This window comes from Chroicocephalus ridibundus, chromosome 3 (genome assembly GCF_963924245.1).
Source record: "Chroicocephalus ridibundus chromosome 3, bChrRid1.1, whole genome shotgun sequence".
Lineage (NCBI taxonomy): Eukaryota > Metazoa > Chordata > Aves > Charadriiformes > Laridae > Chroicocephalus > Chroicocephalus ridibundus.
Window position 1 is genome coordinate 128,478,040 of NC_086286.1, and position 13,348 is coordinate 128,491,387.

Here is a 13,348-nt window from a genome sequence, read left to right on the forward strand (position 1 = left end):
CTCCCTGAGTCCCTGACAATGGGGCGCTCTGCTGGACACTGCTGAGGACGCTGTTGCCTGCCCCATCACCTCCTCCCTCCCTCCCTGCTGCAACACCCCCCCCTCCGGGCTGTGCCACCAGGAGGTAATTATGAACCTAACGAGAAACGGCACACAGGTTTCTTCACTCTCATGCACTTATGAATGAGCATAATGGTCTTTCCCGCTGGCAGGAGGGCAGCAATCCAGCCTCCCTAACACAACCTGAGGTGGCAGATGGAAACAGATGCCTTATTTCCACTGTTTTATTATCCATTTATGAAGGTTTCACCCTCACTTCTCTTTGATGATGCTAAAGCTCTCCTGGGTTCGCTCTTCACCACAGATGGTTTTTTCCTGAAAGTGCCCAAGCAGGAAAGGAAGATGTGTGAGCCTGAAAGGCCCTTGTGTCTGTGCTCTTCCTCTTCCCAAATGCCTGCGTTATCCTCCTTGAAAAAAAGGACAAGTTTGGGGGATGGAGAGCAGCCCTGAGAGAAGGGCTTGGGGGTGCCGGGGGGGGAGAAACCGGCCATGAGCCGGCACCGTGCGCTGGCAGCCCAGAACCCCCCCGCAGCCTGGGCTGCATCCCCAGCAGCGTGGGCAGCAGGGCGAGGGGGGGATTCTGCCCCTCTGCTGCGCTCGGGGGAGACCCCCCTGCAGTGCTGCCTCCAGCGCTGGGGCCTCGGCACAGGAGAGACACGGAGCTGTTGGAGCGGGGCCAGAGGAGGCCCCGGAGATGCTGGGAGGGCTGGAGCCCCTCTGCTGGGAGGACAGGCTGAGAGAGCTGGGGGGGTTCAGCCTGGAGAAGAGAAGGCTCCGCGGAGACCTTCCAGCCCCTGCCAGTCCCTCAAGGGGCTCCAGGAAAGCTGGGGAGGGACTCTGGAGCAGGGAGGGGAGCCGTGGGATGAGGGGGAAGGGTTTGACACTGCAAGAGGGGAGATTGGGATGAGATATTGGGAAGAAATTCTTTGGTGTGAGGGGGGTGAGCCCCTGGCCCAGGTTGCCCAGAGAAGCTGTGGCTGCCCCATCCCTGGAGGGGTTCAAGGCCAGGTTGGCGGGGGCTGGGAGCAGACTGTGTGGTGGTGTGCTCTCCCCTTTTCCCCCTTCCCCCAGCTCCTGCTCAAGCCATAACCATCAGCAGGAGGTGTGACGAGTTGCACCTGGACTTTGGGGGATGGCTGGCAACGCAGTCAAAACACTGTCTGGAGCAGAGAGCGACATGTTTTGTTCCCGTGCGAATATGACTGTAGGTCAGTTCTCTTACTCCATAAGTAGCCGACAGCCCGGGAGCCCTTTGAGCTCTGCTGCACCGCCGTGGCTGCACGCTGGGATCTCCCCTTGAGTGGGGACGCTCGCTTAAGGTTCTGCTCCTGGAGGCGGAGAGATTCCTTGCCGCAACAGGTCCTCGGTAAGTGACTAAGAGCATGCTAAACTTTAAATCTCAGCTAAGTGCTTAGCTAAAGGATTGACTGCGCGTATATAATCCTTTAGACATAAACCTTTGACCAAGTCTGGGGCTGGGATTGGATCCAGCCGCACTCAGACTCCTCTCGGAGAAGGAGTTCAGAAAGCCCAGGGGGTCCTTTCTGAGCCTCGGGACACATCGGGGGGGGGTGTCCCTGAGAGCTTGTCTGCCCCCGGCCTCTCTGCAGTAAATAACCAAGGGTACCTGGCCATCCAACCTTGTAAAACCCAGTCACATTGACTACTAACTTTGTTAAATGACTCTTTTATGTTCATAAATATTTCACTACTTCTCTCTTACAAGTGAAGTTAATCACTCTGCCCGAGACAACCTGGGCTGGTGGGAGGTGTCCCTGCCCAGGGCAGGGGGGTGGCACTGGGTGGGCTTTGAAGGTCCTGCTAACCCTATGGATAATAGCCCACTCATATCTTGCACTTGACCCCAGGAGACGCAGAGAACAGGGCAGGATCCCCGCACTGGCCGGCCCTTGGTGGTCCCAGGTGGTGGGGGGTGAGCTCAGGTCTTCCCGGGCACCCCTCGTTTCCTCTCCCCCATGATATGCCTGGGGGGGGTGGGGAGATGGGGCACACGCTTTTGCCCCAGAGGCTCCAGCTTGCAGATGCTGAGAGCACCCAGCCATGCTGGGGGGGGGGGGGGGGGAGCCCTGCCTCAGTTTCCCCACTCACTCACAGCCCCGTGCAATGGGAGGGGGAATTCCTCTTCAGCCCCCCCTCGACTATCTGCATTCCCCGGGGAAGGGGAAGGGGAAGGGAGGGGAGAAACGGGAGGAATGGGAGGGGAGGGGAGGGCCGGGCCGGCCACGCCGCTGCTGAATAATTCAACACTTGGCGGGGTTGGGGGGGGCGCAGCGCTCCGCGCACCGCACCGCGCTTCGGAGCGCAGCTGGGAGCGCGGCACCGCGCATCGCCCCGCATCGCCCCGCACCGCGCATCGCCCCGCACCGCTCCGCGCACCGCATCCCCCCGCCTCCAGCCGGCACCGCGCACCCCCCCTCCCCGCGCATCCCCCCGCCTCCGGCCGGCACCGCGCACCCCCCCGCGCCCCGCTCCGCGCCCCGCCGCGCACCATGGCCCTGCTGCTGCAGCTCCGCACCGCCTCCGGCCTCCGCGGCAGAGCCGACCGCATCGCCAAAGCGGCTTTCCGAGGTAGCGGGGACGGGGGCGGCGCGGGGGGGGGGACGGGACGGAACGGAGGGGGGGATGCCGCCACCGGCTCTGCCCCGCCGCCCCCCTGCCTCAGTTTCCCCGCCGAGCTTGGGTTGGGAAGGGGGGAGGCGAGCCTGCCCTCCCCGTCTGGGGCATGAGCCCCCCCGCTAGAGCTGCTCTGCTGGGGACCCCCCTGCCTACCTGGGACCCTGCAGCCCCCCAATACCCTCCCACGGGCAGCCCTTCGTGGGGGGGGGGGGGGGCTCATCCAGGTGAGGTCCCAGGGTGACAACCTCCCCCCCGCCCCCGGCAGAGGGACTCCCCAGCTTTGGGGAGCTGGGCTCCCACTGGAGCGTCTAGGGCTTGGTCGCAACGCTGTGCCACCAAGGAAGTGTCACTGGAAGGGCCAGGAGGGGAACTTGCCTTGTGCCGGGACCCGGCGGCTGCCCGCATTTCTCCTAAGGATGCTGCAGGGTTGGGTTTTCTGCTCGGATCCGCCCCAGCTCCAAAGCTTTCCAAGGGAAGCTGCAAAAAGGAGCAAAAAACTCTCCAGGGGTGCACAACCATGGCTGCCCCCAACCCTTTTCCGAGCCCCCCTCCCCGAGGGCTTGGGGAGGGCTCGGCGTGGGGTCCTTGCGTGGGGCTGGACCCGCCGTCCCGCGGGTGGGAGCCCAGCGGTGGCAGAGGCGGGTGTGGGATGGTTTGACAGGGATAGAAATCCTTTCTCTGTGCGAATGCGCCGCGGGAAGAGCAGGGGAGAAGGTATTTCCATCACCTCCCAGCCAGCGCTGCCCAAAGTGGCCTTCCCTGCACGGCCTTAATGACCACAGTGTCGTTAAAAAAGCCTAATTACCCCCTTATTTCCCTGTCCTCGCCTCCCAGCGTCAATGCAGGCTAAATAATGTCTCCGGGAACAGGTCGTACCCCCGGCTGGCTTGAAGCCTGCGGCGGTCCCGACCCTAAGCCACCCCCGGGGACACCCCACCACCTCCCCTGGCAGTGGGGAGGGGGCATCTGCAGGAGGACCAAAGGCCACCACGGGTTTTCCCGGTGAGCCCCAGCAGGACCCCCGTTTCCCATCCTCAGCGTGCCTGGCCCCGAGCCCGGCGCACAGCCCCTGTGGCACGGGCAGGATCCGTCCCTGCCTCAAGATCGTGGCGTAAGAGCCACCGTGAGACCCCGCGGTCTGAGCCCCGGGGCGGTGGGAATGGCACCCGCCGTGAGGTGCTGCTGCCTGGTCCCTGTCGCGCCGCCGAGGCTGGCGGCCGCGCTCAGCAGCGCCTTGAGATGCAGCGCAGCGCCCGCCGCGCTCCCACCCTCTCCCACTCCTGCCACGGCCCTCGTCCCTTTGTGGGACACCAGGACATTTCTCCAAGGCTCCCCATATTCCCACTGCCATCATCTTCCCAGGCATGAGCTGGCTCCTACGCCGTGTGGGATTGCCATCACTGTCACACCGTCCAGGGAGGGCGACACTAACCTTCACAGCCATTCCATAGAATCACGGAATGGTTTGGGTGGGAAGGACCTTAAAGGCCACCCAGTGCCACCCCCTGCCCCGGGCAGGGACACCTCCCACCAGCCCAGGTTGCTCATTTCCTTCCCCGGTGCTGAGCCGTGAGGGGCTGGGCTCCTCATGGACATTTCTTTCCCAAGGGAAAAGTTTGGTGTCGTCTTCGAGGACAGCTGGGTCAGGATTCCGAATTTTTTTTTCCTGGTAGTTTGCTGCAGTGGATTTCTGCGCAAAGAGGGGGTTTAGTTTCACACTGGGAATACAGCAGGTATCGCCCATAGCTGCCTCTTCCCCTGCTCGTCCTGCGCAGCCGTGGAGCTTTTACACTGAGAGAGGGGACATTTAGGTGAGATACTGGGAAGAAATTCTTTGGTGTGAGGGTGGTGAGCCCCTGGCCCAGGTTGCCCAGAGAAGCTGTGGCTGCCCCATCCCTGGAGGGTTCAAGGCCAGGTTGGCCGGGGCTTGGAGCAACCTGGGCTGGTGGGAGGTGTCCCTGCCCAGGGCAGGGGGTGCCACTGGGTGGCCTTTAAGGTCCCTTCCCACCCAAAGGGTTCTATGAACATCCCGGCATGGATGGTTGGGTTTTGGTGCCATAGTCTCCAGAGGGAAGAGTCTCCTGCCTTTCTCTAGTGCCTCTAAGTGGAACTTTAGACCCCTGCGGCATGGAGCGTGCCGACTTTCACCAGCCAGGAACCCCTCAGTGCTCCTCACAGCTACTGGCAGGTTGAGGGTTGTGCTGATACTCCTCGGTGCCCTGGTTGTCCTGGAGTTACTGAGCGTTGCAGAGGCGGGTGCTCTTTGCCAGACAACCTGCCATCCATCCTCCTCCTCCCTCTCCTCACCCGCCGACAGCACAGCCTGGGGGTTCGGGCAGAGCTCCCCAAGTGGGTGTCTGCTCATTCAGCCAAAATCATCTATTATTGCGCAAAAAGGAGTTAAAGAAAGAGTTTGACTCCGGTGCGACAGGCCGCCACGTGCGTTCCTGCAGGTGGGCAGTGCTCTGAAACGCTGCTCGACTTCAGCTTGGGTGGGAGATGAATAAATCACAACCGTGACAAAAGCGTTCCTGAGACTGACAGCAGTGTGGGATGGCTATGGAAGAATGCTGCTCCTCTCCTCCCAGGGATCCCCACACTCCCGACAGCCCCCGTGAGCCGTAGCTGCGCTATTTGGATTTTGCAGATAGGAGAAACTGAGGCACGGACTGGAGTTCCCGGTTCCGGACCCATGGGGGCAGCCAGGGAGAGGTGCCAGGTTATCCGTCTCCTGGTCTGGAAGCGGTGGGCTCTGCAGGGTGGCCAACGTCCACTCCCACCCCTGAGCATCAGGGACTCCGATGGTTTCCCGTCATGGTCTCCCACCATGGCGCTGGATTTGACTCACCAAACTCCCAGGGGATGCTCGTGCCCGGGGAGGTTGTCGGAGGGTTTAACCAACACCATCCCTTGTCTTTATGAGCCTCCCAGTTGTTCACAGGGGGTTTGGGGCTGGTTTTGAAGTTCAGTGACCCATAAGGCACCCGTCATTCCCCAGCAGCCGCCCCACGCATGCTCCAGGCTGGCCAAAAAGGGCTCCAAAGCCCCAGATCTGTTGCCATTGCGGTTCTCCACTTCTCCACCTCTTTGCTCTGCAGTGAAACTCAACTAGGGGTGAATTTAGGATTTTCTGCAAATAGAATCATAGATTTGCCTAGGTTGGAAGGGACCTTTCAGATCATCAAGTCCAACCATTGACCCAGCACTGCCAAAAGCCGTCGCTGACCCGTATCACTAAGCTAAATGCTTGCTCTTCAGGCCGGCTGCAGGGGAAGAGCAGAAAAATGGTGAATTTTCTTCAGGCTGCCCATTTTGGGGGTGCCTCGTGGCTTGCCCGTAGCAGAGTTTTCACTCTTAGACCAGCCTAATTGTGTTTGTGAAGGAGAGGACTTGCGCCCCGGTGCAATTAGAGAGCTTGTCGGCTAATTGATCACAGATGGAGTTATAAAGAGCTTCTTGGCGAGGCTTCCTCTCTGGATTAGCGTGTGTAAACGAGGGAGATCATTCACGGATCCCCCCTGGAGCACCACCGGCCACTGGTGGATGATGATACCGCTGTAATGAAACATGGCTGTGGTTCTTGCTGGGTTGGGAGAGGACGGAGCAGGGAGGGTCCCACCGCGTTGGTTTGTCTTAAGCTGTGCTCTTAGGAGAAATATTTCAGGCGGCAGATTGTCCCCCTTGGAATGTCTTCTCCCAGATGCTGCTTCCAACGTGTGTTGGCTTACAGCTGATTCACCCCCGGCCCGAGCACGTCTCCTCGTTGGTTTGGTCCCGTATCTACGTGAGGGTGCTCTGCAGCCTCCACTCGAGCCCATACCAAAGCTGAGCTGCTGATGTGGCTCTGGCACCCGGTGCCTGTCCCATCACCTAGAAGGCTGTGGGGTCCTAGAATCATCAAATCACACAATGGTTTGGGTGGGAAAGGACCTTAAAGCCCAGGCAGTGCCACCCCCTGCCCTGGGCAGGGACACCTCCCACCAGCCCAGGTTGCTCCAAGCCCCGGCCAACCTGGCCTTGAACCCCTCCAGGGATGGGGCAGCCACAGCTTCTCTGGGCAACCTGGGCCAGGGGCTCACCCCCCTCACACCAAAGAATTTCTTCCCAATATCTCATCCCAATCTCCCCTCTTCCAGTGTAAAACCCTTCCCCCTCGTCCCATGGCTCCCCTCCCTGCTCCAGAGTCCCTCCCCAGCTTTCCTGGAGCCCCTTGAGGGACTGGCAGGGGCTGGAAGGTCTCCGCGGAGCCTTCTCTTCTCCAGGCTGAACCCCCCCAGCTCTCTCAGCCTGTCCTCCCAGCAGAGGGGCTCCAGCCCTTGGAGCATCTTCATGGCCCTACTCTTGATGGCTCCATCCCAGCAGAGGAGTGGACCCATTCCCGTTCCATGTCCCCTGTGTTGGGTGAGGAGGGGCTGGGCTGCATCCGACTCCAGCTCCCATCCCACCCCACGGAGAGCAAGGAGGGAACCGGGGGCAGCCAGTGAGGTTCATGCTTCTCCTCCACCCTCGCCCCAAGTTGTCTGGCGTGAGATAGATACAGCGCTGTGCCTACATCCCCGAGAAACTCGTGCGTCCGTGGATGAAGTGTTTCATGGCAGGGAACTGGGAGGGCGAGTTGGGACACAGGATGCACCTCCTGCGTTTGCGTTACCCACGTCGGATGCAGAAAGCCTGGCAAAATGGTTTTTTTGGCTCTCCTTGTGTGATAGTTAAAGCAGAAAGGAAAGAGCTCTGGGGATGGGGATCAGGATATCTCAGCCTTTGGGAAAATAAAGTCAGTGTTGACCCCGCAGCAGTAAGGGGTCCCCCGCCACCCCCGTTCCCCGACGACAGGTTGTCTGCGCAATGCTGGGCCCAAACCAGACTCACACACTGAGGAGTTTTTAATTACCCAGGAGACAGTTTTCCTTTCTGGGAGGGAAAGCCTTGGTGTGATTCAGTGATTAAACATTAGCATTTTTATAAGTTTTCCTCCTGCAGTGTTATGAAGTGGGTATTAACTAGAAATACTGATTCGGGGGGGTGGTGGGGGGGGTGAGGTTATCCTACCGAGAGCAGCTGAAAGCGCGGGGCAACCTTGGAGCCGGCGCTCCTTGGGAAAACCTGATTATTTCAATAACTAATGCACGTGCTGGGTGCTCTCCCTGGGATTCCCCTCCCCGGCAGCTCCTCCTCTCGTCCCGCCGACGGGGGGTTTTGAGGCTTCCTTGCCTGCTCAGGCATCGCATCGCGAGCTCCTCGTCCTCCCCGAGTGCCTGCCCCAGGGCAGTGCCGACGGAGGGATGCTGCCATCAGGGTGGGAACAGGGGGCTGCATCCCTACAGTTGGGCTCAAACATCCAGATCGTCTGCTCTGTGCAGGAGCTGGGGTGTTTTTTTGGGGAGAAGCTGGTACAAGACCTCATCCCTGGGCTTAGAGCACGCTTGTGGGGGGTGTAGAGCTGTAGCCCAATGCCCCAAAGCTTGAGGAGCCCCTCTACAACCAATGTAAAAGCCACTGCAGGTGCCGCCGCCATCCCCATCCCCATGCTCTGTTTCATCTGCTCTGCAATACGGGACAAGGCGTGAACACGCCAATTAAGCGCGCTCAAGAAGAACCTTCTTAATTAGCTCTTAAAGCTGGTTAATGTGGTGTTTAGTGCCGTTGTGGGGGAGCTGAAGCTGGATTCACCCGCTTGCCTGGGCTGTGTCCCCTCTGCACCCCCTTCGCGACACACACGTGCCTGTGATGCTCTCACACCTTCGCAGACGCCTGTTCCCCGTCCCAGGCAATGCCCACAGACTGGGGTTGGACTAGATGATCCGAAAGATCCCTTCCAACCCAGGCAATTCTATGATTCTATGACTATGCTCCATCCAGGTCACCCCTCCAGACCTCAGCCCTGGGGTCTCACTGCTGCCAGTGCTGGGCAGCCCCTACCTGTGTATCCTACCCCAGCTGCCCCCCGCATCATGGAATCACAGACTGGTTTGGGTGGGAAGGGACCTTAAAGGCCACCCAGTGTCACCCCCTGCCCTGGGCAGGGACACCTCCCACCAGCCCAGGTTGCTCCAAGCCCCGGCCAACCTGGCCTTGAACCCCTCCAGGGATGGGGCAGCCACAGCTTCTCTGGGCAGCCTGGGCCAGGGGCTCACCCCCCTCACACCAAAGAATTTCTTCCCAATATCTCACCCAAATCTCCCCTCTTCCAGTGTAAAACCCTTCCCCCTCGTCCCACGGCTCCCCTCCCTGCTCCAGAGTCCCTCCCCAGCTTTCCTGGAGCCCCTTGAGGGACTGGCAGGGGCTGGAAGGTCTCCGCGGAGCCTTCTCTTCTCCAGGCTGAACCCCCCCAGCTCTCTCAGCCTGTCCTCCCAGCAGAGGGGCTCCAGCCCTCCCAGCATCTCCGGGGCCTCCTCTGGCCCCGCTCCAACAGCTCCGTGTCTCTCCTGTGCCGAGGCCCCAGCGCTGGAGGCAGCACTGCAGGGGGGTCTCCCCCGAGCGCAGCAGAGGGGCAGAATCCCCCCCTCGCCCTGCTGCCCACGCTGCTGGGGATGCAGCCCAGGCTGCGGGGGGGTTCTGGGCTGCCAGCGCACGGTGCCAGCTCATGGCCAGCTTTTCCCCCCCAGCACCCCCAAGCCCATACGTAGGACCCTGCACTTGACCTTGTTGGACTTCACGACGTCTCACTGCAACCAACCTGTTTTTCCTCTCCCCTCTCCAGGGCTCTCCTTCTACACCCGAGTGCTTGAGAACTGCGAGGACGAGGCCAGGTTTGACGAGGTAAGAGAAGACGCGTTTTCCTCCTGGTTTGCTGTGCTGTGGCTCCCTCTCCAGATGCGCGCACCCGTTCCCCGATTGAAGGGTGTCGGCGTCTTCCGTGTCTGCTCCAGGGTTTCTCCTGGCAGGTACCAAATGGGTCTCTCCTCCGTGGTCTGGCCAGGCCTGAGGACATGGGGGTCCTGTCATGTGGGAACAGCCATACAGCATTTCCCCTTGGGGTGATTAATTAAAAAAAAAAATAATAAAAAAATCTATGTGGTTTGCACTGAAGCTTCAGGAAAAATTGCTTTTCTCTGCTCGGCAAATCCCGCTGGGCTCTTGGCTCTCTTTTTCCTTGCTTCAGGGGGAAAAGCTCCTTGTTTCAAGTCCTCAGAGGCTCAGTTTTGGTGCTGAGCCTCCAGCCTCCCCCAGCCCGTCCGCAGCCCTCGGCCCAGAGGCCGATCGATCTGCTCTGGGGGCCCATGGGGTGATGTCCATGGGGTGATGTCCATGGGGTGATGTGTGGGGCCTCCAGCGCTCGGCTTTGGCCTTGGAAAGGCAGGCAGAAGGCACTGAAACCCAAGTTCTGTGTGGTGTTAAAATTTTTCTTGGGTTTTCTTTTCTGAAGCAGTTAGCAGGAAAAATGTTCTGAGCTGATTGAAATAAGGGCACCCACACAAGCAGGGAATAGAGGTGCTGCTGAGGAGTCACATTCAGAATGGAAATGTGATTTCAAAAAGAGAATGGATGTCTCCTCTGATTGCTTTGTGTTTCTTGTAGGAGATAACCCGTTCCCAGGGGCTGGAGAATACAAGAGGCTATGAGGAATATTAAGATCTTTAAATTGTTTATCGCTTTCTAAAGCTTTTTCCACCTTTAGAAAAATAAGGTTTCATCCTGGTTCCAGGCATGGGATGGTTTTGTAGGGGGATAAATCCCGTGGTGTTCCCAGCTTGCGCACCCAGAAGCGTCCCCAGCTCCCCCTGCCCCTCTGTGTCCCTGGCACGGGTTAGTCTTTGCTCCGGGTTTTAGGGGAAAAGCTTAATCTCAGGTTCCCCTAAACTTCCAGAGAGGATGAAGGGGCAGGAGAAGCCCAGGGCTTGGGCAGGGTGGGATGTGCCACCGCTGTCCCCAGGGCTGCACGGGGCCGCTGAGGCACAGCGAGAAGGTGGCTGGAGACGTGGCTCCAACCGCGTTCCTACCAAGCCGGGGGAAGCTGCTGATGTTAATGGGATGCAGATTTCCGTAGATCTGCACACCGCAATTTGTTAGTATAATAACTGATCTGAATAACAACCACGGAGGTGTGCACCGGCGCAGCTGCCTGTATCTCCAAACCCTTTGTGATTTGAACGAGGAGATCCTTCCCTGCCGAGGCCGCAGGCTCTGCTTGCTCTCTTAGGCTTGGTGGGATGCCAGACGCCGGCTGCTCTGAGTGCTTGGTGCTGCACAGCGACCTTGGAGCATCCCAGCCAAGCCTTGAGCATCCCAGCCAAGCCTTGAGCATCCCGGCCAAGCCTTGAGCATCCCGGCCACGCTCTGAGCATCCCGGCCACGCTCTGAGCATCCCGGCCACGCTCTGAGCATCCCAGCCAAGCCTTGAGCATCCCGGCCACGCTCTGAGCATCCCGGCCACGCCGTGAGCATCCCAGCCAGGCTGTGAGCATCCCAGACAAGCCTTGAGCATCCCAGCCAAGCCTTGAGCATCCCAGCCAGGCTGTGAGCATCCCAGACAAGCCTTGAGCATCCTGGCCACGCTCTGAGCATCCCGGCCAAGCCTTGAGCATCCCGGCCAGGCTCTGAGCATCCCAGCCAAGCCTTGAGCATCCTGGCCACGCTCTGAGCATCCCGGCCACGCTCTGAGCATCCCAGCCAAGCCTTGAGCATCCCGGCCACACTCTGAGCATCTCAGTCATGCTCTGAGCATCGCAGCCTTGCTCTGAACCCCCCGCAGTCCCAGGCAATGTACAGAAGAGGACAGGCATTGATCCATACCAGGAGGATGAGGATTATAGAGCTTAAAAGACAGCAGGTCTGAGAGAGCCTTGAGCCACAGGTGTATATTAGTGTGTATCATAATTTCTTCTTACTGCATCTGTGGGAATGAGCCTCAGGCTGTCCCCGTCTCTCTACTCACATCATGCTTATTACAATTCCTGCTGTGAGAGCCTCATATAAACCTGGTTAAAGTCAGCCTGGCAGTATCTACACGGTGAATTGCAGCAGAGTGAAGCAAGTTGCTTTGGATCAAACTTGCCCGCCTGGACCAAGCTGTTGTCTCTTCCCATCTCCTTGCACTGGGTGATAGGCCGTACCCAGCTCCCTGCTCCCCTGCGCTGCAAATACCATGATTTTTCTCATCAACCACTTGGCTCCAGCTGGAGGAAACTCCAGCCTCAATCAGAGGTCACTTTATACTGGGGACGAAGGTCAGGATGGAGTCCTGGCAGAGATGACATGAAGGTGTGCAACTGCTGGCTGCTCCTGGGCTTGGGACTTGCCACACATGAGTAGAATCATAGAATCACAGAATCACATAATGGTTAGAATTGGAAGGGACCTTAAAGGCCACCCAGTGCCACCCCCTGCCCTGGGCAGGGACACCTCCCACCAGCCCAGGTTGCTCCAAGCCCCGGCCAACCTGGCCTTGAACCCCTCCAGGGATGGGGCAGCCACAGCTTCTCTGGGCAACCTGGGCCAGGGGCTCACCCCCCTCACACCAAAGAATTTCTTCCTCAGATCTCACCTAAATCTCCCCTCTTCCAGTTTAAAACTGTCATCCATCGTCCCATGGCTCCCCTCCCTGCTCCAGAGTCCCTCCCCAGCTTTCCTGGAGCCCCTTGAGGGACTGGCAGGGGCTGGAAGGTCTCCGCGGAGCCTTCTCTTCTCCAGGCTGAACCCCCCCAGCTCTCTCAGCCTGTCCTCCCAGCAGAGGGGCTCCAGCCCTCCCAGCATCTCCGGGGCCTCCTCTGGCCCCGCTCCAACAGCTCCGTGTCTCTCCTGTGCCGAGGCCCCAGCGCTGGAGGCAGCACTGCAGGGGGGTCTCCCCTGAGCGCAGCAGAGGGGCAGAATCCCCCCCTCGCCCTGAGCGATTGCACCATCAGTCGGGGTTTTATCCTTGGGATCACACAAGGTCTCTGCAGCATCTTAACAGACGAGCTGAGATGTGTGTAGCTGCTCCATGAGGCTTTCAGTTACCTAAACGTGTGCTAAAGCCAGGTCAGCCACAGCTCCTGCTGTAGCATCGTGACCTGGTACTATCCCAACTGGCCCAAAACATAATAGTTTGATGAGTTCTGATGGCACGTAGCGAAGGATGCAGAAAACACGCAGGCACGCGTGAATTGCTGGGTTCACCTTTCCAGCTCTGCTGGGGGCTGGCTGGGAATTCAGCCCCATCTGGAAGATGAGCCTCCTGGACGGGTGGAAATGGGGAGGCTGCCGCTTGCCCTTCCCTGGGAACTGCCGGGGGCCCGGTAAGAGCGGTGGAACTGGTGGTGTGGCCCTGCCACACGCTGGGACGCTGAGTGCTGGTCCCTGCTCGTGCACGGCTGGAGAGAGCTGCCCTGGGGAGGAACGGGCTGGGCTCTCGCGTAGATGCATCTTCCTTGTGGTGTGGGGCAGAGCATGAGCTGCAGCAAAAGATCATAGAACCACAGAATGTGTGGGGTTGGAAGGGACCTCCAAAGGCCATCTCGTCCAGCCCCCCTGCAGTGAGCAGGGACACCTTCAACTAGATCAGGTCGCTCAGAGCCTCATCCAGCCTGGCCTTGGATGTCTCCAGGGATGGGGCCTCCACCCCCTCTCTGGGCAACCTGGGCCAGTGTCTCACCACCCTCATTGTGAAGAACTTCTTCCTAACGTCTGATCTAAACCTGCCCTGCTCTGGTTTAAACCATCGCCCCTCGTCCTA

At 59.4% G+C, this 13,348-nt stretch overlaps 1 protein-coding gene across 4 annotated transcripts in view; it reads left to right on the forward strand.

Moving 5' to 3' along the window:
* The first annotated feature begins 2,502 nt into the window (after positions 1 to 2,502).
* OTOF (otoferlin) overlaps positions 2,503 to 13,348 on the forward strand; it is a 126,010-nt gene continuing 115,164 nt past the window's right edge. For all 4 annotated transcript variants that reach the window (XM_063330773.1, XM_063330774.1, XM_063330775.1 and 1 more), the window contains exons 1-2: positions 2,503 to 2,649; positions 9,398 to 9,456. In XM_063330773.1, the coding sequence (XP_063186843.1) occupies positions 2,571 to 2,649; positions 9,398 to 9,456 (138 nt within the window). In that variant the 5' untranslated portion in view covers positions 2,503 to 2,570. The remainder of the gene's footprint in view (positions 2,650 to 9,397; positions 9,457 to 13,348) is intronic.